The 25,824-nt window shown below is 42.7% G+C and overlaps 1 protein-coding gene across 3 annotated transcripts in view; it reads right to left on the minus strand.

Moving 5' to 3' along the window:
* Positions 1 to 25,824, minus strand: part of EEF2K (eukaryotic elongation factor 2 kinase) — a 61,649-nt gene that overhangs the window by 31,021 nt on the left and 4,804 nt on the right. For 2 of the 3 annotated variants that reach the window (XM_077275046.1, XM_077275048.1), the window contains exons 2-6: positions 12,913 to 13,238; positions 7,254 to 7,304; positions 5,543 to 5,643; positions 1,403 to 1,463; positions 784 to 821 (exon numbers count right to left, since the gene is read on the minus strand). In XM_077275046.1, the coding sequence (XP_077131161.1) occupies positions 784 to 821; positions 1,403 to 1,463; positions 5,543 to 5,643; positions 7,254 to 7,304; positions 12,913 to 13,158 (497 nt within the window). In that variant the 5' untranslated portion in view covers positions 13,159 to 13,238. The remainder of the gene's footprint in view (positions 1 to 783; positions 822 to 1,402; positions 1,464 to 5,542; positions 5,644 to 7,253; positions 7,305 to 12,912; positions 13,239 to 25,824) is intronic. The other variant, XM_077275047.1, reaches the window with a different exon arrangement.

Genomic DNA, 25,824 nt, shown 5'->3' on the forward strand with positions numbered 1-25,824 from the left:
ACATATAATACAATCCAACATCTGAGAAAGGTAATAAACTCCGAACACATCCGGATCAGGAAAGCAAATAAACAGATAAAGTGCAGACGGCAGTGATGGCACCTATCGGGGTCCGCAGTAATCCTTGTTCTGACACTTATCTGGGATCAATGTCTGCACTTTGTATAGTCTCAGTCCTGCAATGTTTAACCCCTTGTTACATCACACACGGACACAGATGACAATCGTGGATTGCAGAAAGGAAAAAACAAAAAGACTAAAAGCTGCCGACTCCAGACATAGAATTGTGTGATCTTCATGGATATCCTTCACCACGACCTGATACAAATGTGGTCCTTACAGTTCTACTTACACCCTTGTATTTTTTTTTTAATTTGTATTTCTACATAATTTAATATTTATCTTGCATTACATACTTTCCTTACCACCCCTGTGTTGTCTACTACTTCATATGATAAGTACCGGTAGGTCTTATATGTTCCCATGGGGAAGAACAAACGGTTGGCACACTAGCTGCTATATAAAATCACAAATCTTGCAAGCAATGCAGTAAATGCAATAAAAATGGACTAACAGGTAGATAAATATATTTAGTTATTAAATTAAAAAAAAAATATATAAATATATATATATATATATATATATATATATATATATATATATATATATATATATATATATATATATATATATATATATATACACACACACACACACACACATATACATATATATATTTATATTAATTTACTTTTTCCGATAATACAGAAAACCTTCACTTACGTTCTATAGCATTCTCTCATGGCGCCACGTCCAAACGGCTAGAGGAATAAAACGATATGTAAATAATGGATCGTGACATGTAGTTGCTTAAAATAAAAAATCCTAAACACTGTACTTTGCACTCGATCTAACGTTAGTCACATCCACAATTTACCATTTCGGAAAAACCCCTGTCCCAGATTATTTTGAAACAGTATGTGATTTACTCCCCCCTTCCCAGGTCCAGCATCGAGCCTCCGCCGCTGCTCCCAGCATCTGTGATGGTCTGCAGCGCTGACGTTACATCGATAGTTCTGCAGCCAGTATCTAAGCTCACTTGTGCTGACACTAGGGCGGAGCGGCTGAGGTCACTTATTAGCTGTAGCATTGTCGATGTGACTTCAGCGCTGCAGACAATCAGACACTCTGAGAGGAGATTCAGTGCAGGACCTGGGGAGGGTGAGTTATGCACAGTTTGTTTTATATTTATACTGCAGCCAGGAGAGAGGTTTTTTGAAACCAGAAAACGGTTTTAACATTATATAAGCGATTTGCATTTGATGAATCATTCCAAAGTGCTCTAGATTTCAGATTGTTGCCGAGAACAGGAAAGATGCAAGAAATAATACAAAAATTTTACCTGAGAGGCCATTTTAATTAACACATCATCCTGTACCCACTGACCAGAGACGGTGTTGTACCTACAAAGGAAAACATCACAATTAAGCAAAAAAAAATAAGAAATCACAATAAGACTTTATCCACACATCAGTATCTTATCAGTTTTCTATCAGTATTTCTAGGCCAAGACTTGGAATGTCAACAAGACAGGGATCAATCTTTCAATTATAGCTTTTCTCTCTAAATTCCACACTGATGCAAAATACTGACCAAATACTGATGTGTGAACGAGGCCTTACACGTCTTACAAATAACAGAGAAGAAAAAAAAAAAAAAAGAAATTTTCCACCTAGAAAGTCCCTTTCTCTAATTAGCTAATTTTTCTTTTGTACATTAAATTTCCTTCATTCTGAAATTACTGGGAAGAGATATTTGCTGGATTATCAAAGATTCTCGATTATCGGACAGCCATAGCAACTAATACAAAATTCACATGAACAATTAAAAAACCGCTCAGATACTCAAAATATCACACAATACTCCTCCGAATCAAAGTAGTGATCCTTGTAATATATTGCAGTCATCATATTATATAGCACTGTGTATTTACAATTGCTCATTTTGCCTTTCTACCCAGATAATACTTATTTTCCATTATGTCTATGATATCACATGATTAACAACTGACTAGCTAAATCCTTCTCAGCTCTATGTAGAAACAGGAGGTCAATTTTCCCTGCATGAGTCACGAGTCACTGCAAAAGTGCCTGGCATGGGGAAGGACCAGAGAAGATGGGTCAGGGTGTGAAGAGGGGAATTATTTCTGCAGGGAAAAGAGACTTCCTGTTTCTACATGGAGTAGAGAAAAGATAGCTGGGTAGAAAGGCAAAATGAGCAATTGTAAGTGCACAGTGCTGTATAATATGATGATTGCAATATATTAAGAGGATAAAAGCTTTAATGGGAGGAGGAGGAGAGCTTCCTTAAGTAACATCTTCCCTGCGGCCACTCGCTTCCAGTCATCAGGGCAGTTCAGGGAGCTGTAACAGTCACAGAGTGCTGTGATCACTCCCTTGCACTTTGATTGACAACCTATTCTGCTGCACACAAACACTGCAGAGAAGGCTGTCAATCAAAGTGCAGGGGAGTGATTACAGCCAAGCTCACTGTTCTAGCTCCCTGCACCGTCCCATGACTGTAAGCAAGCGGCAGCAGGGAGAATGCAAGTTTGTTTTCTCCTCATACCTGCTGCTCCTGTAAGGCAACCAGACATTATGTTAATGCAATTTACCTGCAGATTAATTAATCTCGTAACCGAAAGTAAATAGCGGATTTTGGACAGGACAGGTACTAAAGTACAGACAACCGCTATTAAAGGTGTATGGACATCTTAAAGGGGTATTCCAGACGGCGACACTATTGGTGGAGCCCACATCTATTATTGCATGTTTTGGATACTCCACAAATGTACGAGAAGAGAATACCCCTTTAAGTCTTTTGCTTCACAATGTATTTCAGTTCTGTTCCAAAAACAATTTCTAGAATTTTTACAATGTTGTTGAATATCATTATGGTGAATTTAATGTAAATTATCACACAGTAGAGAGCACCTTATTTTGCTTGCAGATGTTAATGGTGTCATATACTTGTATATTGATAGACGTAGCATATGGATGTTATTTGGAAGCGGTGGGTCTGCATAGTTTGGCATAGACAGACCTCATATAAGGGGCCCATGTTATCCCCCTCTGTTCTATTCTTGGCCATTTAAGGGCTCCGCTTGATGTTACTAGAGCAGCTGAATCCCATCTAAACAGAGCTATGTATAGGCCGGTCCCAGAGCGTGGTCCGCATACAACGAGACACTAGTAAAAGACATAAATAATACTGCGGACGTCTCCCTGCATACAGCATACACAATATATTATCAATTCTGGCTGCAAAATTAAAAGAAAAAATCGTGGAGCAACTAAGGAATACGCGTCCTATTGTGGCCCCAGTGATTGGGATTGAGTGCGGCCATCAGAGGCAACAAAAGCAACCACCAACGTACTGGTAATGCAGCACACAGACTGGTTATAGGCAATTGTTAGGTGGCCTGAGGATTGCCACTAGTGCTCATGTTACTACGTGACTGCAGACTTGTGAATCTTCATAGCATGCACCAGACGTCCATGGTGCTGGATGTGGAGGGGCTACATGATCGCAACTAAGCAATTTGCATACTTCTGGACACATTCCAACTAGACGTGTCCGGCCATGCACGTCTAGTCGGTACATGACTGCATGTATATAAATTGCACACCTGCGGGCGGGCGCGCGCCAACACTATGGCATCTCATATATAGCCATGTTTCACTATCTAACATGAAGCAAGGGAATAATAATATAGGAGGAGTTACACTCACATGAATTCCTTGGAGCCTCTTTATCAGTGCTGCCGTAGTTTTACCTTTAGGCCTACACAAAACTACATCAACTTTACATTTCTATAGAAAGATCACCTAAAATTACATAAGAAATGTGCCCAGGATCATTTTCCTAGCTAACAATGCACGCAGGTTGCTTTGGTAACTCTAAGGCCACGTGTCATGGAGAACTCTTCCAGATTTGCTGAGAACATTCCTGGAACGCAACCAGGTTCCTAAGAGCATGAGACAGGCAGACATAAAATGTTGGCGTCTAAGCACCGTGCTGTGAGCAAAACACCGGCCTGTGCAAGAGAGCAGCATCCAGACTGTACAGCTACGCGACGTGCATATGGTCAACATGCTAAATGGGTTGCCCAGTGAAAATAAGCCATAATCTGCACATGGGGTAGATGAGAACTTATTGACCAGTAGAGGTCTGACTGCTGGGAATTGCGCCGATTGGCAGAATCGGAATTTTTAGATCAATTAGATGACGATCTGGAGCACGGTGCGGTCACCTATTCCGGTGCCGCCAAAGAGAATGGATAGAGCAGCACTTGGACGTCCGATCTGCCGCGCCATTTTGAAACTGGGATTGGATTATATTGCCCAGTAAGGAGTAAAAATTCCCAATTCCACCGATTAGTGCAAGTCCCAGCAGTTGGACCACCACCAAGATGTAAGGTATCACCTTCTCACTGGACAAAATACAGTGCAACATCTCCAAAAGGACCACTTCAGTCCTAAAGACCACTTCTTTAAAAAGGTACGACCCCTTTAAAGAGACCAAATTCGACTTCCATCAGATCTTTTCGATACTTGGCATCTCCTTTGACCATCCCTCTAGAGGACCATTTTACAATGAAATTTTGTGTGGTTGTCTCAGGGAGATTTTACTGCATACACGTTTATGGGTCAGGATCTGATCACATATCTACCCAAATAAAAATAAAAAAACACATCAGTGGGAGGCTTAGAAGAGGACAACCCTACGAGTGGGACAGGGTCAGGATCACGGCAATGGCAAAATACTGCAAGCTTTGTTCAAGGACCGTCTTAGACATATTGGAAGAGGACACTGATGGTGGTTCAGGAGGACCTCTGATTCTAAAACTTATCAAAAGGTTTTTAAACCTGTGATCTAGTTCAGCAAAAAGATTTGCAAGTCCCCAGGTCCAGCAGCTACATCAATAGTCAGCCGGGCCTACTAACCAGAAGATGACCTCCTGGGGATGTTGGCAGGTAAGAAGTGGCCACTGGACCAGGAGCTCGTAAATCTTTTGCTCACCTCCAATGTGATCCCACTTGGTTTATCAGTTGGACACAGTATGGTTACATAGTGGTGATCACCCATGTGAGGCCACAAAAGTCCAAAAAAATTATCAAACGGAATACAACCAAGATGGTGAACCCATGAACTCGAAACCACTGACCAATGTTTAGATCCATCAACTGGTTTTTAGGGCAAGCTTCTTCTAGTTGATGATCATTTGCTCTAGTAATTAGGCCTGATTTGGTTAAAATTTAGTAGCATTATGCATGCAGAAGTCTGTCCTACATCAACTTTACTCTCGATGAGTTGGCCTTTGGTGTCTACTAAAGTCACTCTTTAGGGCAATTAAAGCATGACCCTGAAGTTACGTAGGACATTAGCCTGGACATATTGACTTCATGGGTGACTCAGCTTTGAAGAACCTTTCATAGTATTTCCAAGCTACTATTTTGGACTCTCGAGAGAGGTTACGGACCTGTGTCGGATTGCATGTTCTGTATCTATATCTTCCAGGTGGAACTCTGCCCAAGGATCAGGCATCTGCTTGGCTTTTTGGATGGCATGTTTCCAGGCCTCCTGTGGAAGGCAGAGAGTAGTGGTGTTATCTTGGTCCAACAGTAAAGAAAATCAGATTAAAAACTCCACGTTATTACATATGTGAATATGAGTGACTTATGGTTCTACTGAACAACATTTGACCGGAAAACGTGGCTATAAAGAGGTTGTCAGATTTTTGTAAAACAAAAATAGGATGTTCTGCCAAGATCCTTAGCCATCAATTGTACTCTGTAGAGGAACCCAGCAACAGAAGCGTTTTATTTCCCTGCAGTGCCTCCGCAGGAGAAAAAAAGCATTACATTTTTCAAGTGGAAGACAATGATCTCTCTGTGTAATGTATGTGACATGCCGGGTCCTCCAAAGAGAGATGCTCATTATACTCGCTGTCCATTTTGGCTAAATGATGAGGGGTGCGAATGTGTGACCGGCTTCTCCCTTCTTGGTTAATAGAAAGGCTTTCCCTAGTCAAACCCCTAATCTGTTAGCCAAAGTGAAGAGCAACTAAAAAAAGATGTCAAGTGATAAATTTAGAGCGTCTTTAGCACAAGTTTACACTATTCATTAGTTGGCTTACTCCGGTCAACAAAATTATGCCAAAATGTGGCTCTATTTTGGAGCACAATTTAGGCCATGCCCCTTCCTCCCATTTCACCACCCTTTTTGCACATATTGAAAAAAACCTGTCTCGCAAGTCTAAAGTACATGGCAAGGCATTAAAGACAGCTTTGGAACCAGACAACCCCTTCAAGCTAAGTTATTCGGGAGGATTTTTTTTTATGGCCATCATCACCCAACACTAGTAGCTTTTGGGAGGGTGGTGAGATATTTATATATATATATATATATATATATATATATATATATATATATATATATATATATATATATATATCTATATATCTATCAATTCGATCAACGAGAAATGGAATGTTTGAGAAAGGAGATGAGAAAATCACTTATTATTTTCAAGGTACTATTTCTATGTGCTTAAAAGGGACTCTCCGCACAGAATGACTATTCAATCACAAGCCATTGGCTTGGCCAAACAGTTCAGTGCCCCTTCCCACCTACTTGTTTTCTATCTATCTTTGCCTTTCTCTGGCTCTATAAAGTCAGAACTGTCAATCAAAGAAGAGAGGGGCGGAGATAGATGGGAAAAACGTACCGCATGTTGCAAATGTGCTTGGTTTGAACAGTCATTATATGCCAATAGAGTCCCTTGAAAAGGAATATGTTGGCAAAATAAGTCTGTTCAGAGCACAGTGCACCCTTGGGATGATGAAACAGTACAGTTCCCCACTTGACTGACAGCTCTGGCTTTCCAGGAGGGCAGAAATAGATGGGAAGACATGCAGGTAGGGAAGTGTAGTGGATGCTGGCCACACCAAGGGTGCAACGAGCGCCGCTGATTGGTTTGAACAGTCATTTTGTGTTGATTGATTCACTTTAAAATAATTATTAAATTGCAATAGATTAATTAACTGACAATGATGTAATATCCAATCAGCAGATACAGGTTTCTTAATCATAAGGAGGATGTATAGAAATGGAAGAAGTAATCAGCACAGAGAATTAGGTACCAAACAGTCTCAGTAGTATTATAATGTCCAATTTCAAATGACACATACCCGACCTCGATCAGTCAAGCAGCCATGCTTAATATAACGGTGTTTGTCATTCTAGGAAATGCACGAAAAGCATTAATGAACCATCACCAAAAGCAACAGGTACAGCACGTACGTAGCAAACAGTGCACCACTGCGCGATTAGCACCCACATTAACCCCAATAGTAATTTCACATATGAGAGAAGACAAAAAACAGAATATACACATGTATAAGGATTAGCTCAAGGGATGAAACGGAAAGGAAGCTCGACCCAATTCTGGCTTCTAATCCTTTCTGCAAATTCCTCCCAATTGTTCCACTCTTTGTGCTGAAATATAATCTCCCCTCCTGATTATAGACCAAGCAAACAAAGCACCAAAGGACCGAAGAAAGTGAATTCAACGAAGTTGTTATGGGGATGTGAGACCAGATTGGCAACTTCATAGGAGACACCCTTTAAACATTTGCATTTCCAACTTTGGGGACAATTTTACATACTTAAATGCATGTATTTGGGATTAAAAATCGATTTTGCAATTGGATTACTTTAATTAAATTGCACCATTCGCATTCTACAGCCTCTGCGTTGCAAGGTCTATTGGAGGCTGCAGAATGAGCTAACTGAGAATCCTTCAGTGAGCTCCTTCTGAACAACTCTTTTCGCTCTTTTTTTCTGAGCTCCTCCAAGCTGATTTATGACCACATCAAAGTGGAATCTGCAGCGAAACAATGAGCCTGTAAATGCCAATTGATGCAAAGTTTAATAAAACCCAACTTTAAAAACTGATTTTTAGACCAAAATACACATATAATATTATTAATATTAATAGTAATAATTTAAAAAAAAAAAAAAATCTCCAAAGATGGGAGACCCCTTTCATTCACAGGCTTCACCTTTTGACATTATTAATAAACGCTAATGTCCGGATTTAACATCATGGCTTCGGCTTGTATCCCTAGCCACAGTGACACAAGTGCACGGCTCCGGGGAGAAGGGGGTAAATGCGTTTTTAGTTAACGCTCCCTAGCAACGTGCCCGAAAATAAAGCATTCCTTGTACTTGAGAGATATTGTACGGCGGCAGCGCCGCACAAATTATGCTTATTAGGAGGAGCGCGCGGCCTCGGTGTGCTCTCTAGTGTAGGAGAGGGTGGGTGTAGTGTCAGGATGGTGGGTAATTACATGGAGTGCAATGAGCTAATCCCCCAGATATTACCGGCGTGGATTGTGCAAACTCGCACACAGCTAATCTGCTGCCTTTCACTTCTACGGGAAATGTAAAGGAACGGGCAGGGAATTTTCTATGCATACAAACCGGCAATCCCTGCATGTGATGTGCGTGTCGATGCATAGAAAATAATATTAGCACTCGAGCATGCTCAGATAACACCTTATCCGAACACGCTCGCTCATCACTAATCGCATCTCCAGGCTTTGCCGACATTACAATGCTAAGATACACTCACCGGCCACTTTATTAGGTACACCATGCTAGTAACGGGTTGGACCCCTTTTGCCTTCAGAACTGCCTCAATTCTTCGTGGCATAGATTCAACAAGGTGCTGGAAGCATTCCTCAGAGATTTTGGTCCATATTGACATGATGGCATCACACAGTTGCCGCAGATTTGTCGGCTGCACATCCCAAAGATGCTCCATACAAGGCAGGATGGATCCATGCTTTCATGTTGTTTACGCCAAATTCTGACCCTACCATCCGAATGTCGCAGCAGAAATCGAGACTCATCAGACCAAGAAACGTTTTTCCAATCTTCTACTGTCCAATTTCGATGAGCTTGTACAAATTGTAGCCTCAGTTTCCTGTTCTTAGCTGAAAGGAGTGGTACCCGGTGTGGTCTTCTGCTGCTGTAGCCCATCTGCCTCAAAGTTCGACGCACTGTGCATTCAGAGATGCTCTTAGGCCTACCTTGGTTGTAACGGGTGGCGATTTGAGTCACTGTTGCCTTTCTATCAGCTCGAACCAGTCTGCCCATTCTCCTCTGACCTCTGTCATCAACAAGGCATTTCCGCCCACAGAACTGCCGCTCACTGGATTTTTTTTCTTTTTCGGGCCATTCTCTGTAAACCCTAGAGATGGTTGTGCGTGAAAATCCCAGTAGATCAGCAGTTTCTGAAATACTCAGACCAGCCCTTCTGGCACCAACAACCATGCCACGTTCAAAGGCACTCAAATCACCTTTCTTCCCCATACTGATGCTCGGTTTGAACTGCAGGAGATTGTCTTGACCATGTCTACATGCCTAAATGCACTGAGTTGCCGCCATGTGATTGGCTGATTAGAAATTAAGTGTTAACAAGAAGTTGGACAGGTGTACCTAATAAAGTGGCCGGTGAGTGTATATATATATATATATATATATATATATATATATATATATATATATATATATATATATATATATATATATATATGTGTATGTATATATATATATATATATATATATATATATATATATATATATATATATATATATATATATATATATATACACACATATATATATACACACATATATATATACACACACACAAAATATTTTAACTTTTTTTTTTCTTTTTTCAACGACTTGCGTATACATAACTTATACCCCTGAAACAGCCCACTCCAGGCGGCACGATAAGGCTCAGACCCCTGAACAGTGCAGTTTTTCAGTCTAAACATGGCGGTCTTAAAAATGGAGACACAAAAAAAAATCTCCTGATCTAGTATTAGGAGTCTACGTGCCCTGTAAGCGATGAGCAGCTCCGACAAGGCGACATGTAGACAACGTATAGAGAGCATCTGCTCTCCGTCACAGTGAGGGTCACCGATGGTCTGTGCCTGGAGCCTACACTTATCGGATTAGCGCGGCTACATCGTCGGTGATGACTGCCAGTATCCGTTTTACGGGAATGTCATGCAAGATAAGGACTTTTCATTTTGCAAAATCAGAAAAATTAATCAGTCAGAATTCACTTTCGGCGGATCCTTTGATGTCTTTGTAGGTTGCTACCACTAATTAAGCGATCACCATCCCAGGCTATTAGTATAGCATGCAGCTCAGCAACAACACATGCAGAGCGCCACACAATATTTAACCACAGAGGCAAATCCATTGCAATCAATGCGCCGCGCAAATACAGATATTGGCTTACGTCATCAGCTAAAACCTATATAAACAAATATATCTAAGGGGAAAAGCGCTAGATGTGTACATTGTATTATACAGGATTTTAGGTCTTATAAAGTGGTCACTTATTGCCTTTATGAGCAGTGGGGGATCCCCATAGATCCTAAAAAATGAAGGGGCTGCGATGCTGATTCAAGTTTTCGATCCACAGCAACGCTTCAGCTGCTCGAGCTACAGCCAGGCCCATTCACTTCTGCGGATCAAAGGGGTATCGGAGCCCAATCATCATAAGATGATGGCATATCCTAGCGATGAATGTCCATGTAGGATGAGCCCTCACCCACCAGGCTTCATCATCTACAAGCCCATACTGTGCATGAACAAACTCCATTACACACAAGAAATATAAAGATTGTGGCATGTAGCATGTCATACCGAACACCGTGCCTCAGGAAGGTGCCATAAAGCAGCAGTGTGGTGCCAGACGGGCGACCGGCCTATGGTAACCCGACCAGAACCAACAGTCACCTAAGGCTCCGCTGTACTGGCATACAGGCTCCATGCTCACAGATTTATTGTATACATCCACATTCATCTCTATCCAAGTGACCACATATATAGGACTGGTGTATGTACAGAAACATGCAAATATCAAGAAGAGACAGACATGGCGAAACAGACACAGAAAGAAAGCGACGCAGAAAGAGAAAGAAAGCGACGCAGAAAGAGAAAGAAAGAGACACAGAAAGAGAAAGAAAGCGACAAAGAAAGAAAGCGATGCAGAAAGAGAAAGCGAAGCAGAAAGAGAAAGAAAGCGAAGCAGAAAGAGAAAGAAAGCGACAAAGTAAGCGACGCAGAAAGAGAAAGCAACGCAGAAAGAAAGAAAGCGACGCAGAAAGAGTAAGAAAGCGACGCAGAAAGAGTAAGAAAGCGACACAAAGAGTAAGAAAGCGACACAGAAAAAGAAAGAAAGCGACAGAGAAAGAAAGCGACGCAGAAAGAGAAAGAAAGCGACAAAGAAAGAAAGCGACGCAGAAAGAGAAAGCAACGCAGAAAGAAAGCGATGCAGAAAGAGAAAGAAAGCGACGCAGAAAGAGAAAGAAAGAGACACAGAAAGAGAAAGAAAGCGATGCAGAAAGAAAGCGAAGCAGAAAGAGAAAGAAAGCGAAGCAGAAAAAGAAAGAAAGCGACAGAAAGAAAGCGACGCAGAAAGAGAAAGCAACGCAGAAAGAAAGAAAGCGACGCAGAAAGAGTAAGAAAGCGACGCAGAAAGAGTAAGAAAGCGACACAAAGAGTAAGAAAGCGACACAGAAAAAGAAAGAAAGCGACAGAGAAAGAAAGCGACGCAGAAAGAGAAAAAGCGACAAAGAGAAAGAAAGCGACGCAGAAAGAGAGAAAGCAACGCAGAAAGAAAGCGACGCAGAAAGAGTAAGAAAGCGACACAGAAAGTAAGAAAGCGACGCAGAAAAAGAAAGAAAGCGACGCAGAAAGAAAGAAAGCGACGCAGAAAGAAAGATAGAGAAAGAAAGCCAAAGAAAGACACACAGTGAGAGAAAGAAAGAGAGAGACAAAGAGCTACATCATAGAAAGCTACTTCTTTCAGACAGACAATCTGCTAGTGTAAGAGGACCCGTACAGAAGACCTTTCAATTGCCATAAAATAATTATTTATCTAGTGTAATTGCCGCTGTTCTCCTTAATCTGGCCTTGCCTTTTTCTGCTCCTGACGTTCTCTGTTCCTTAGACATGGCCCCTTCTTCCTTGTATATAAAACTAGTCTCATTAGCAAGGGAAAAACTGGTTGGTATACATGCTACATGTAGGTGTATGTTCACAGTGACCACTAAACAGACAAAACCTAAGATAAAAACAAAATGAGTGAATACCCTGCAGTAAATGAAGAAATAGCAAATCCAATAGTGCATGAAAATAACATTGGGTACTTAGTTAAGATAATTTTGATTTTAAAAAAAATGTAAACGCCATCCCAGAATGTCAAGGCGTCCCTATTTGGAACAGACCAACCGTACAAGTAAACAGACTGTACAAATAAAGCCGTGGCCTCCCTTTTCTTTGAACTGGACATTACAATCTTGTAGTACCCCATAGCTGAGTGTCCGTTAGCCGGGTCTCCGTCTTCCTCAGATCTTCACATTACGTCATTTGACAAATGGTAAGGTTTTAATATTGGAAGTTAGGAACGTCCCAAATAGGGTCACCCTGACGTGGTGGGATGGCTTTTAAGTACCCTATGTGATTTTCATGTACTATTGCTATTTATTTATTGCAGGGTATTTGCTCATTTTGTTTTCATCTTCGGCTTACTCTCATTAGCCAAAGGGGCATGATCCTCATGAAGGAAGAGAATTATATCTCAGGAACAGAAAGGCACAAAAGAACAAGACGAAGACTAATAGAGATTCTGGAAAACAGCGGCATAGTCATCAGGGACAAACACACATATGGCAAGTGACAGGTCCTCTCTAAATTAGTCACCCTTCCTTATAATAACAATTGAACACATACTAAAAGCAAATGGTTATTACACACCCTGAAGCTGAAGGAGTTCCTGGGCGATGAGCTGCTCCCATATTCGACTTCCTTGGTCAGGCTACCAAAGAAGCGGGTCTTTTTCGTTTTTGCCACATGTTGAGATGACACATCATCTGTGATAGGACAGATATAGTAGTTATCTTCCTCGTCACTTTCAGCCTTGTTGCAATCTGAGCAGTGATCCTTCAGTATGTGGGCGTTATCCAGGCCCTCCATTCTGAAGATGAGGTCTTCGTCTGCCATGTTTGCCAGGTAGCAGGGATTATTCGCTGAATGACTGAAATAGCCAGACTGCTGCTGTAGATGAGCATTCAGATGAGGGCCTACAAAGAACATAGGAAAACATGAACATTCATATACGTGACACCAGCACAACCAAGGGGTCAATTATCCACCAGTTATGATGCTAAACTATGGCGACATGTCCTGTATTGTCTACATTCCATGCATAGGACCATAATTTTCTATTGTTTGCAAACTTCTGTTATAGGACTATACCTACAGTATATACTTGTACATTGTGTCCCACCAGATGGGTGGCACTAAAGGTCCAGTCCACTTCCTCTATTTGCATCCTACAGGAGGTTACCCATGAATTTAGTTTTTTTTTTCCCCTATAGAACTTAGAACTTTCCATCAGGTAGTTGCTAATCACCTGCCTGTTGTGCCCTACGATGATATCTTCCAGCTCAGAGCGGTCACGATCGTTCCTTCTTTCTGTGATATCCTGTTGACACAGCAGTTTTTTCTCTTTTGCTCTGCACTGTCAAAGGGGCGTCACTCACATCGGAAGTGGCGCTCTGTCAATAGAGCAAAGCGGGAGAAAAAGAGCTGCTCTTCCAATGTGAGATCACAGGAAGCAGGAGAATCGAAACCCGAACCGGGAAAGATCGTCGCTTGGCAGAAATGAAAGGTAGAGTGGTCAGGACCGTTCCTTCTTCCTGTGATGCCCCATTGACAGAGCAGCTTTTTTTTTTTTTTTTAACTCTGCACCGTCGAAGGGGCGTTACTCACGTCGGAAGTTGCACTCTGTCGATAGAGCAAAGCAAGAAAAAAAGAGAACTGCTCTGCCAATGGGATATCACAGGAAGCAGGAGAATTAAAACCTGAGCCAGGAGAGATAGCTGCAGGGCAGGACAGACAGGTAGTTAGAAACTACCACCAGGAAGGTCTTAGCCCCGTAGGGGTAGAAAAAAAAAAAAAAAGGCCCTGATAACCCCTTTAAACAAAAAAGTAAATGACTATGAGATGAACTAGAACAAAGGTTCAGATTCAGTCATGCGTCACATCTACTACTACAAAGTCTATTACATATGTGGACAAGAACTCTACCACCCATTTACGGTTAAGCGCCCCACCTCTGAAGCAAATGAGTACAATTTATTAGCAATTTTTTAGAGAATTGTAACATCAATGGGATGGAAAGGGACACAAGTTTGGTAAATTAATCAAATAAATAGAGAATCCCCCTGTTTGTATCCTCTTTCCTCATCCTTTGTATGAGACAATATTGGCTTGCAGGCTAAACCTTGAATCACACATCCATGCTCCGATGCACGGACCGGCCACGGGTCTACTCACCCGGACTCGAATGTGTTAATATGGCCTAAGACTATTCATAGGTGAATGGATAAGTAAGTATGAGATGGGGCCCCCTATATAATAAATACGGTAAATACAAAAAATAATAATTTGTAGCCAGTGTTATATTCTACTCAAATACTCTATATATCTGATAATCCTTCTGCACAACTTTTCATTATGATGTACTTTTCTATGATTATGTGTGCAGCGAACGTCGGTGACCTAGTCGTCCAAGAAAAGCCTCTTTCCATAATGAAATACAAGATGAATGTGTGTAATGCAGAACGGCCGAGTACATGCTGTGCTGAAGTGAATGGTTATTGTCCGAAGACACAGGACTAGCTGCTTAAAGGGAATCTATCACCAAGTTTTTACTTACCAATCTAAGAGCAGCATGAAATAGGGGCAGAGATCCTGATTCCAGTGATGTATCACTTATTGGGCTGCTTGCTGCAGGTTTGATAAAAAAAAACAGTTTCATCTGCTGAAGATATAGCAGTTCTCTGAATGTTGAACTCTGTATAACCCCGACCACATCACTGATTGGCACTGACTGTGTACGCTGTGCATAGGCAGAAAGCTGACAATCAGTGGTGGCGGCAGTGCTCGTGAAAATGGTTGATTAAATGGAAGCAGGTTTACTAACACACGCACAGACCACCAATTAGGTCCTCCAGAAATCATAAGGAACATACAGTCACCTGTTAATGGAAGGAACTCTACGTGCCACCAAGCAGCCTTCGGCAGAACTGTCGCCCCTTGCAATAAAACATGGGAGTTGAAAAAAATAACCCAAATCACTGCAACCTCCCTATTATCAGAATACATCAGAATACATGCACCACCCTTGGTAGTCTATATTCTGCAAAAACAATGCCGCAGGGACTGTTCCATACTGTACGCTGCAGACAATGAGGTATATGTTTTTTCCTTCTATGCTCCTATTGTAGAGTCGCTCATACAGTGATTGGGATAACAGTATTGGGGTAGGAATCGCTCATAAACCAAATTCCAACATAAAAGGAGACAATTTGCAGTCTCATAATAGAAGCTAGCTGTCACCACGCCAAGATGAGCGCTGTCTTTTTTTTGTTGGGCACGAGACGCCAATTAAAAGCCTAGAGAAGTACATTTTGTTGGGCAAAAGACACCAATTAAATGGGTACAAAACCACCTCCTGTAAATAATTCAGCAGCATTGTCATATAATGTCTCCTATTGTGAAGGTGTAAAAAGTCTGCACGCTCGAGAGTTATCCGTCAAGCGGTAAATTATATACCGTGGGCGCCATCTTGCTTCCTCATTGTATAGGTTGTGCAAATATTCAGAAATTGGTCACTTGACGGTTTAAACACTATGAACACAATAAGAAAGCGAGAAGTCAGATCTTAGAGTTGATATGTTGAAAGCAGGAGAAGTGAGGGAGGGAAACGATCTGCGCGACTCATGGGCGCCAGAGACTCCTTGTTAGAAATAAAAGCTAGTGCGTCTGGAGCGACCCCACAGAGATGACAAGCTGCTGAAAAAGATGGTGCTGGCTTTGATAGAAAGTGGTACAAAACAGAGTATCTTCTCCTTAAGGGGGGGATGTAGCTGCAGATCTATCAAGGTGACCCATGTCAACCTCCGAAACAATGGGCGAGTGAGCGCCAACACTGGACCATAGACCATTTACCTCCTACATAAACCTGGTCCAGACCAAGTAACCCCCTCGTGGCAGTGGTACACATCATGGCAGTGGCCACATATAGCAGGATAATGCCCCTACCACAGCACAAAAAATATTCAGGAATGGTTTGAGGAAGATGACTTGGCCTTCAAATTCCTCAGATCTCAATCCGATCGAACATCTTTGCAATGTGTTTGAAAATTTCTGGGCTTGAAGGGAGGGAAGGTGCCAGGGCTTAATGTAAAATTTATAATATATAGTTCCAGTTCTTTCAGGAAGTCTACATTTACATGGCAACACAAAACCTACAATTTTATTGAATAAAGACACAAGACACAAACACAAAATTTGTGGAAAATAATGGCTGTGGTGTTGTTGGAAAATTTCTGGGCTTGAAGGGAGGGAAGGTGCCAGGGCTTAATGTAAAATGTATAATATATAGTTCCAGTTCTTTCAGGAAGTCTACATTTACATGGCAACACAAAACCCACAATTTTATTGAATAAAGACACAAGACACAAACACAAAATTTGTGGAAAATAATGGCTGTGGTTTTTATTCAGGGTAACCATAAAAGCCTTTGTAATAAATAAAAATACTTCTAGAAAAGGCAGGAAGTACGATTCTGTAAGAGCAGCCAGTAACACAAAAAAAAATGCAAGATTTATTAATATATATTGTGATATGAAAAAATATATATATACAAAAATCTGATAAAAAAAAAAAAAAAATAGAATTATTCTTACCGTTAATTCGGTTTCTAGTAACCCACCACGACAGCACACCTGGAGGATGTTACCCCTTTCCTAATAGGGACAGGAAATGACAAGAGGTTAAATAACCCCTCCCTCATCCTCCCCTCAGTGTTATTATAAAGGACCACAGGAGAATGAATGCTTCAAATTATATTTATTCTTTTCAGAACGTATATTAAGCAAAGGGAGGGATTACTCCTGCTGTCGTGGTGGGTTACTAGAAACCGAATTAACGGTAAGAATAATTCTATTTTCTCTAGTAACCCCCCACGACAGCACACCTGGAGCAGTACCCAAGAGTAATTTTTAGGGAGGGACTACAGCACTAAGGACTTTTTCTCCGAAGGCTAAGTCTTCTTTTGACATTAGGTCAAGCCTGTAATGTTTGGAGAACGTGTGGACCGAGGACCACGTAGCCGCTCTGCAAATTTGATCGATGGAAGCACTGGCTTTCTCGGCCCAGGAGACAGCTGTTGCTCTAGTAGAATGGGCTGTGAGCTTTCTTGGTGGTGGAAGGCCTTGAATTTGATAAGCCTCCAGGATTGCTCTTTTGATCCAATTTGCAATTGTGGATCTGGAAGTCTTCTTCCCTTTATTCTGGCCGAGGAGGTGAACAAACAGATTTTGATCCTTTCTAATCTTCTCTGATGCATGAAGATAATAGAGTACTATTCTTCGAACATCCAAAGTATGGAAATGTTCTTCTTCCTCATTCTTTGGTTCTTGATAGAATGATGGAAGAATTATCTCTTGCGATTTGTGGAAATCGGAGACGACCTTTGGGAGAAAGGATGGGTCTAATCGCAGGATAAGCCTGTCCTGAAGAATCTTCATGTAGGGCTCATTGATTGACAGGGCTTGTAGTTCACCCACTCTTCTGGCTGTTGTTATGGCTACCAGGAAGGTGGTTTTCCAAGCGAGTTTATCCATGGTTATGGAAGATAAGGGTTCAAATGGTGGTAGTGTAAGTCCTTTCAGGACTATATTCAGGTCCCAGGATGGAACTATATTTATGGGTCTTGGAGATATGCGGGAAGCCGCCGTCATGAATCTTCTTACCCATCTATGGTCAGCTAAAGACTGGTCAAAATAAGAGCTTAAGGCTGCCACTTGTACCTTGAGGGTGCTGGGTCTGAGACCCTTCTCCAGCCCATCTTGTAGAAAATCCAGGATTTTGGCTAGGTTTGGTTTATCTGGGTTAGGTTGTTCAGGAGCACACCATGTGATGAACGTCTTCCAGATCTTATGGTAAATAGAATTAGTAACCGTTTTGCGGCTTTTTTGTAATGTTTTAATTACCCTCTTTGATAGTCCTCTAGTTCTCAAAATTGAGAATTCAGAAGCCAGGCATTTAGGTGTAGCCTTTCGGGATCTGGATGCAGTATTGGCCCCTGGTAGAGAAGGTCTTTGATCGGTGGAAGTGCTATTGGCCCATCTATCTTTAGACTGATGAGGGCCCCAAACCAACCTCTTTTGGGCCAAAGTGGAGCCACTAGGATCACCTTGAGTTTTTCTGCCCTTATCTTCTGCAGGACTCTTGGTAGGAGTGGTAATGGCGGGAACGCGTATGCTAGCGTGAATGTCCATGGCTGGACCAATGCGTCCACAGCTAACCCCGGATATATCGGATCTAGTGAGAAGAACTGGTTTACCTTTGTGTTCTGGCTGTTCGCGAACAAGTCTACTTCTGGCTGACCCCATCTTTTGACTAGTATCTGAAAGACTTCCGGGTTTAGGCTCCATTCTCCTGGATGGACCTCTCTTCTGCTCAAGAAGTCGGCTTGTACGTTTATTTCCCCTTTTATGTGTAGGGCGGATATGGAGAGAACATGTTCCTCGGCCCACGAAAATATTCTTGCCGATATTGTTTTTAGATCTACGTGTCTTGTACTTCCCTGGTGGCGAAGGTGAGCGACTGTTGTCATGTTGTCTGAGTATATTTTTATGTGGGAATTTTGTACAAGAGTTACCGCTGCTTTGAGGACTTCTTCCACTGCTTTTAGCTCTTTGAAATTCGAGGATTGTTGTGCTATTTCGGCTGACCAGAATCCCTGGAATATGTGCTGGTCTACCGTAGCTCCCCAACCTTTTCCACTGGCATCTACTGTTATGGTCACTGCTGGGACCTGCAACCAGGGAACTCCTCTTATTAAATTTTCTTTTTGTAGCCACCATGTTAATGAGGATTTTACATGCGGTGGTATCTGGATCTTTTTGTCTAGAGAACCTGGGGATCCGTCCCAGCTTGACAGAATGTGTGTCTGAAGTATCCTGGTGTGGGCTTGAGCCCATGCCACCATCTGGATGCAAGATGTCATGGTACCTAGAACCGACATGGCCCATCTTAGAGATACTCTCTTCTTGTCTCGCAATGTTCTTATCCTTGATGTAAGCAGGGACCGTTTTTGTTCGGGCAAGAAAGAGGTTTGTCTGTGGGAGTCTAATAAGACCCCTAAAAAGATCTTCGTTGTGGACGGAACCATATCCGATTTTTTGGGGTTTATCACCCAACCCAGGGATGACAGGATCTGGACTGTTGTCTGAAGGTGTTCCTGTAGAATTGGAACCGTGGGGCCCACTACCAAGAGGTCGTCGAGGTATGGGATTATGCATATCTGCCGACTTCTGATGTACGCCATCACCTCGGACATGACCTTTGTAAAGATCCTTGGAGCTGATGATAGTCCGAATGGGAGGACATTGAACTGGAAGTGGTCTATAACTTCTCCTCTGGTGACTGCAAACCTTAGAAATTTCTGATAGGTTGGATGGACTGGGATGTGATAATATGCGTCCTGTAAGTCGATGGTTGCCATGACGAAGTCTTGCCCTATTAAGGGTACTGTCGATCTGACGGACTACATTCTGAATCTTCTGTAGATTACATACTGATTCAGCGGTTTCAGATTGATTATCAACCGATGGGTTCCGTTTGGTTTCCTTATCAGAAATAGGCTGGAATAATGGCCCTTGTTTCTTTCGTCTTTTGGGACTGGGGAGATCACATTGCTGATTAAGAGATCTTCTATCCCAGCTATCAGGGTGGACTGTAGCTTTGGTGTTGATAATGTTGTAGTTTTCATTCTTTTTTGGGGGTATGATGTAAACTCTATTTTCATCCCCTCTTTGACCAATCTTAAGGTCCACTGATCCACCCCGATCTTTTGCCAGACTGGGAGGAAGTTCGAAATGCGACCCCCCACTATGACGGCGTCATTGCTTTCTCTGGTTTTGGGGTTGTGAAAGAAAAAGATTCCTGTCCTTCCCTCCTTTCGGATAGCTCCAGCGACCTGTCTTACCCTTTCCCCTGTATTGAGGGGTATGCTCCTGCTGAGCGCGGAAGGGTTTTTTTCTAGGGTTTCTAGGTTCCGGTAAGGTCTTTTTCTTGTCTGAAGCTTTCTCCAAAAGATCATCCAAGGCTGGTCCAAACATATACTTTCCTTTAAAGGGAATGGAACACAGCCTCATCTTGGAAGTCATATCCCCAGACCAGGATCTTAGCCAGAGTGCACGCCTTACTGAGTTTGACAGTGCGGATGATCTCGCCGTCACTCTGACGGATTCTGCAGAAGCATCTGCTAAAAAGCCTGTTGCTTTCTGGAAGATAGGCAAGGAGGCCAGAATATCTTCTCTCGGAGTACCTGAGGATAAGTGCTCCTCTAGCTGCCCCAGCCAGCGATGCATAGATCTAGCTACGCAAGTGGATACTGAATTGATGTTCAGTAAAGATGCTGACGTTTCCCACGACTTCCTTAGTAGTCCGTCCATCTTACGTTCCAGAGGGTCTCTTAGTTGAGAGGCATCCTCGAACGGTAGCGTGGTCTTCTTGGCTACTCTGGCAATCTGGACGTCCACTTTTGGAATTTCTGACCAGCATGACGCTGTTTCGGCATCCACAGGAAATCTGTCTTTAATTTCTGCTGGAGTAGTCAGCTTCTTTTCTGGGGATTCCCACTCGTCCAGAACTAAATCTCGGATGTTTTGGTGAATAGGAAATACCTGACGCTTCCTAGAACGAAGTCCTCCAAACATCTCTTCTTGCACCGACTGGGCCGTCTTTTCTTCCTCAACCTCCATAGTTTTCCTTACAGCCGTAAGGAGTTCTTCTATATCAGATGAAGAGAAGTAGTATCTCTCTTGCTGGACAGTTTCAGAGTCCAGGGATAATTCACCTTCCTCTGGGGGTTCGTCCGACGTCTCTCCCTGAGAGTCCTCCTGCTCTTCCTCCTGTGGATTGAGTTTTCTTTTCTTAGCCTCAGGAGGGGCACTAGGAGATGGTGTAGGTTGGGAAAGAGTGGCCAGAGATGTTTTAATCTCCTGCTGGATTAAGGTTTTAATCTCCTCTATCAGGGATGGCCGTTCCTCGCTGACAATTTTGTCTGTGCATTCCTTGCACAATGATTTCTTGTATGAAGAGGATAGCTTCTTCATACAAACTGCGCATTTGCGGGCTTTTGTTTTACTTCCTGATGTGGATTCCCTGTCCCCCTAAAAAGGAAGGGGAGAAGGAATCATAAGACTACAACCCACATCAGGGAGTGGACAACCGGGGCCAGACTACTCACTGGGGCCGGGATGGTGCTGTGTTCTGCAGGTGCAGAGCGCGAGGAAGCAGACATTTCCATAGTCTTCACCACACAGTGGTCCTACCTGCGATGTCTTCCTGTCCAGGGCCTGAATATATAGGCGACCGGACGCAGCACCTGTCCTCCTGCATGAGGACCTCCTCCTCCGGTGTCCGGAAGTACGTGGGGGGAAAACGCCGACGTCTTCCATGCAATCTGCCTAGCGTTCCTGGCTGGAACGCACGAGGAACTTCCTGATTCAGAGAAGCCGGCCGGCGTCTGACGTCATATCCGGCCGCCGGCTTCAGACCGGAAGTACCTACACGCGCGCGTGGTACGGAGGAGGAGAAGGGCTGGAGAGCTCCGAGAGGCCTCCAGCCGAAGAACGCCCCAGACCTTACCCGCAGGCGCAGAATGGCGGCGGAGAAGAGTCCCGAGTCGGAGGAGACGGGAGCAGCGACAGGGAATGGACGTAAGTCTGATCCCAGCTGCCCGGCCAGATTATCTGTATACCCCCCGGTGACCGCTGCCGGCACAGTGCACCTGGGATGACCTCTTCATCCCTAGTAGGGACAGGAAAGAACACTGAGGGGAGGATGAGGGAGGGGTTATTTAACCTCTTGTCATTTCCTGTCCCTATTAGGAAAGGGGTAACATCCTCCAGGTGTGCTGTCGTGGGGGGTTACTAGAGAAAAATTGTTAATTTGAAGACTATCCCTTCTCTTTAAAAGATCTTCAGCCAATGCGGTGGTGCCAGATCCCACAGGACACTTTCAGAGGTCACATCTATTTTACCAGCTGATACGGATGGTTGTGAAGAAGAGGACACGTATCTTGAACTATAAGTAATAATCAAAACATAAATGTTCACAAAATGAGGTGTTCTGCAACAAGATTATTAAAAAAAAAACTATTTATTTTGCACACTATTCTTATATGGACGACTGTCCATAGAGGATGAGATAAAGGGCCTAAGTAAATATTTTACCTGCTAAGATGCCGCTGCTACCGGCGGGCCCCTATGGGGAGGTGTTCGGTTTGGTAACACAAGCCATGAATATTTCTGATGGGTTCATATTAAAGATACCAATATCCATACATAAAGCTAACCATCATAAAGTCAGTGCAACTTCTGGAAATGATTTACTTCTCCCAGATAACAGGTCTGCATACTTGATGCAAGCATCATGGCGGAGGATTAGTGAGGGGCGCAGAGTCCTCCTCTTATTCTCTAATGCACAGCAACATCATTCACTATTGATCTGCACCAGTGATTTACAGAGGCCGCTCCTGTCCGGTGCTGGCCTGCAGCCGCCACAGGGCAAACCATAGAGTGGCTGGAAATGGCCAGTTATACACATCTACTTTATAGATTGTGGATTTGTTTGTTTTTTTGCAACAGCTTGAGAATAATATTACATAATGCATATGATATGGAGACGGCAAGCGTAATCTAGAAAGCCATTAGGGGTGACGCAAGTGCACAATATACTCCAGACTACAGCCAAGGGTCTGACTGATGAAAGCCCCAGGAGGCCTCTGCAGGTATCATGCTGTGTCACATAACGGTACCTATTCAATATTACTTAGAGGAAATCTGGCAGCATGTTTTTGCCATATAATGTAGAGACAGAGACCCTGATTCCAGTAATGTGTCACTTACTGGGCTGCTTACTGCAGTTTTGGGAAAATAAATAAAATAAGTAAATCACAGTTTTATCAGCAAGAGATTATCACTAGAGGTCCAATAAACCTGCTGCCATGTATTCCTCCATATTCATGAGCGCTGTATAACCCTAACCCTTGTCATTTCGACCTCACATTTTCTGATCACTCCACTATTTTAGCTCACTCCTCTCATTTTCCCCTCAGTATATACATGTTTGTCATCTCCCTTATATATAGTATACACCTGTATGTCATCTCATGTATATAGTATACATGTATGTCATCTCCCCTGTATATAGTATATACCTGCTGTATGTCATCTCCTCCTGTATATTCTATATACCTATGTGTCATCTCCTCCTGTATATAGTATATACCTGCATGTCATCTCTTCTGTATATAGTATATAGCTGTATGTCATCTCCTCCTATGTATAGTATATACCTTTATGTCATCTCCTGTATATAGTATATACCTGTAGGTCATCTCCCCTGTATATAGTATATACCTGCTGTATGTCATCTCCTCCTGTATATACCTGTGTCATCTCCTCTTTTATATAGTATATACCTGTATGTCATCTCCTCCTGTATATAGTATATACCTGTGTGTCATCTCCTTCTGTATATAGTATATACCTGTAAGTCATCTCCTCCTGTATTAGACCTCGTTCACACGTTATTTGGTCAGTATTTTTACCTCAGTATTTGTAAGCTAAATTGGCAGCCTGATAAATCCCCAGCCAACAGGAAGTCCTCCCCCCTGGCAGTATATTGTTATGATCTGGTGGCCTAGGAGCAGCATGAGACGTACTCTGGAGAAGGTGGTACCTGTACTGACCGCAGACCCTGAACCTAACACCGCAACTAGAAGTAGCCGTGGAATGTACCTAGCGCTCCCTAGACATCTCGACACAGCCGGAGGACTAATTACCCCTAGAGATAGAAAAGGGAAAACTATCTTGCCTCAGAGAAAATCCCCAAAGGATAGGCAGCCCCCCACAAATATTGACTGTGAGAGGAGAGGGAAAAAACATACACAGACTGAAATCAGAATTTAGCAAAGGAGGCCACTTCTAGCTAAATAGAAAGGATAGGACAGAGTACTATGCGGTCAGTATTAAAACACTAGAAAATATCCACCACAGAAAATGCAAAAACTCCACAGCTAACTAAAGATATGGAGGGTATATCTGCATCTCCAGAGATACCAGCTTGGCTAAACAAATCCTTATACAGACCAAGCTGGACAAGACAAAAACATGGAAAAGAACTGAACAATAAGGCCACAGCATGTGGACAGCAAAAAATCAAGGCCAGAACTTATCTTTGTTGAAAAGAACTGCAAAGCAGGAGAGACCAGGCAGAGATGTGAATCCTCCAGGAACAATGGACAACTGGCACTGAATAAAGGATGAAGCAAGACTAAATAGCCCAGTCAGGATTGCACAAAGTGAACACACCTGATAAATGCTGCGATTCAGAGACAGCAGCGCTACCACTTTCAACCACCGGAGGGAGCCCAAGAGCAGAATTCACAACAGTATATATTAGCTCACACATACACATAATAGACTGGTCATGTGACTGACAGCTGCCGTATTTCCTATATGGTACATTTGTTGCTCTTGTAGTTTGTTGCTTATTAATCAGATTTTTATTTTTGAAGGATAATACCAGACTTGTGTGTGTTTTAGGGCGAGTTTCATGTGTCAAGTTGTGTGTGTTGAGTTGCGTGTGGCGACATGAATGTAGCGACTTTTGTGAGATGAGTTTTGTGTGGTGACATGCGTGTAGCAACTTTTTGTGTGTGGAGTTGCATGTGACAGGTTAGTGTAGCAAGTTGTGTGCAGCAAGTTTTGCGCGTGGCGAGTTTTGTGTGTGGTGCATTTTGAGTACGGTATGTGCAAGTTTTGTGTGAGGCAACTTTTGCATGTGCTGCAACTTTTGTGCATGTGGCAATTTTTCCGCGCGTGCAAGTTTCGCGTGTGGCGAGTTTTCCATGAGGTGAGTTTTGCACGTGTGGCGAGTTTTGCGTGAGCGTAGTTTTGCATGTGGCGAGTTTTGAGTGGCGACTTTTGTGTTTCGACTTTTATGTGGCGAGGTTGGTGTATGTGTGGTGAAATGTGTGCCGAGGGTGGTATATGTGTTCAAGCACGTGGTAGTGTGTGGCGCATTTTGTGTGTGTGTTCATATCCCCGTGTGTGGTGAGTATCCCATGTCGGGGCCCCACCTTAGCAACTGTATGGTATATACTCTTTGGCGCCATCGCTCTCATTCTTTAAGTCCCCCTTGTTCACATCAGGCAGCTATCGATTTGCCTCCAACACTTTTCCTTTCACTTTGTCCCCATTATGTAGATAGGGGCAAAATTGTTTGGTGAATTGGAAAGCGCAGGGTTAAAATTTCGCCTCACACCATAGCCTATGACGCTCTCGGGGTCCAGACGTGTTACTGTGCAAAATTTTATGGCTGTAGCTGCGACGGTGCAGATGCCAATCCCGGACATACACACATACATACACATACACACACTCAGCTTTACATATTAGATAACAAAAAAACTTTAAAATATCTATTAAAGATTATTTTTTTTATTTTTTTTTTTATTTCAATTGGCCTTTTGTCTGATAAGTGGACCCCATGCATTCCATTTAAATATCTGGTTTT

The sequence above is a fragment of the Ranitomeya variabilis genome, chromosome 7 (assembly GCF_051348905.1).
Source record: "Ranitomeya variabilis isolate aRanVar5 chromosome 7, aRanVar5.hap1, whole genome shotgun sequence".
Classification (NCBI taxonomy): domain Eukaryota; kingdom Metazoa; phylum Chordata; class Amphibia; order Anura; family Dendrobatidae; genus Ranitomeya; species Ranitomeya variabilis.